Source organism: Antrostomus carolinensis, unplaced genomic scaffold, assembly GCF_000700745.2.
Source record: "Antrostomus carolinensis isolate BGI_N321 unplaced genomic scaffold, ASM70074v2 scaffold34949, whole genome shotgun sequence".
Taxonomy (NCBI): Eukaryota; Metazoa; Chordata; class Aves; order Caprimulgiformes; family Caprimulgidae; genus Antrostomus; species Antrostomus carolinensis.
In genome coordinates this window covers 1-292 of record NW_010341177.1, presented here as the reverse complement: position 1 = coordinate 292, position 292 = coordinate 1, and the positions used below count along the sequence as shown (strand labels likewise).

Below are 292 nucleotides of genomic sequence, written 5' to 3'. Positions count from 1 at the left end.
CGATGCATCCCCCATCCCCGTGGTGCTCTACAGTGTCCCTGCCAACACCGGCCTGGACCTGCCCCTGGAAGCTGTCCTCACCCTGGCTCAGCACCCCAACATCATCGGCATCAAGGACAGCGGTGGGGACGTGAGTGGGGCAAGGTTGGGAGCTGGGACTTGCAGTGGGCCCTGGGGATGCTGCATGACCCCACGGGGGGGACAGGGTGATTCCTGCCCTGGGGCACAGCGTGTCTCTCCCCAGATCACCCGCATGGGGCTGATGGTCCACAAGACGAAGCAGGAGGATTTC

At 64.4% G+C, this 292-nt stretch overlaps 1 protein-coding gene across 1 annotated transcript in view; it reads left to right on the top strand.

The window, feature by feature from the left end:
* HOGA1 (4-hydroxy-2-oxoglutarate aldolase 1) overlaps nt 1-289 on the top strand; it is a gene marked incomplete at its 3' end in the record, with an annotated part of 2,345 nt that extends 2,056 nt beyond the window's left edge. The window contains exons 4-5 of the mRNA XM_029087082.1: nt 1-130; nt 245-289. Coding sequence (XP_028942915.1) covers nt 1-130; nt 245-289 — 175 coding nt within the window. The remainder of the gene's footprint in view (nt 131-244) is intronic.
* Between the last annotated feature and the right edge of the window lie 3 nt (nt 290-292).